Raw genomic sequence first — 395 nt, forward strand, 5'->3', positions numbered from 1 at the left:
ATAAGGGCTATAGGGAGCTTTCCCAAGCACTATAGGGACCTTTCCCAAGCGCTATAGGGACCTTGGGGCCCCTTCTCAGGCGACGTAAGGGCTATACCCCCGCACAAGGTACCTATAGGAACCCTTTACAGGTACTACAAGGGCTGTAGGAACCTTTCTTAAGCTGTAGGGACCCTTCCCAGGGGCTGTAGGGACCTATAGGGTCCTATAGGGTCCGCTATAGGATCCGTACGGCCCCGCAGCGGGCTGCCCTACTACTGGAACGTGGAGACCGACCTGGTGTCCTGGCTGTCCCCGAACGACCCCAACTCCGTCGTCACCAAAGCTGCCAAGAGGCTCAAGGGGGGGCAAGGTGAGTCAAGGGCGTGGGGGGGATCCCCCAAAACCTCGGGGGG

At 59.5% G+C, this 395-nt stretch overlaps 1 protein-coding gene across 1 annotated transcript in view; it reads left to right on the forward strand.

Annotated features, from left to right (window-relative positions):
• PQBP1 (polyglutamine binding protein 1) overlaps positions 1-352 on the forward strand; it is a gene marked incomplete at both ends in the record, with an annotated part of 1,062 nt that extends 710 nt beyond the window's left edge. The window contains one exon of the mRNA XM_010296975.1: positions 212-352. Within this exon, the coding sequence (XP_010295277.1) occupies positions 212-352 (141 nt within the window). The remainder of the gene's footprint in view (positions 1-211) is intronic.
• Positions 353-395: the final 43 nt, after the last annotated feature.

Source organism: Phaethon lepturus, unplaced genomic scaffold, assembly GCF_000687285.1.
Source record: "Phaethon lepturus isolate BGI_N335 unplaced genomic scaffold, ASM68728v1 scaffold41681, whole genome shotgun sequence".
Taxonomy (NCBI): domain Eukaryota; kingdom Metazoa; phylum Chordata; class Aves; order Phaethontiformes; family Phaethontidae; genus Phaethon; species Phaethon lepturus.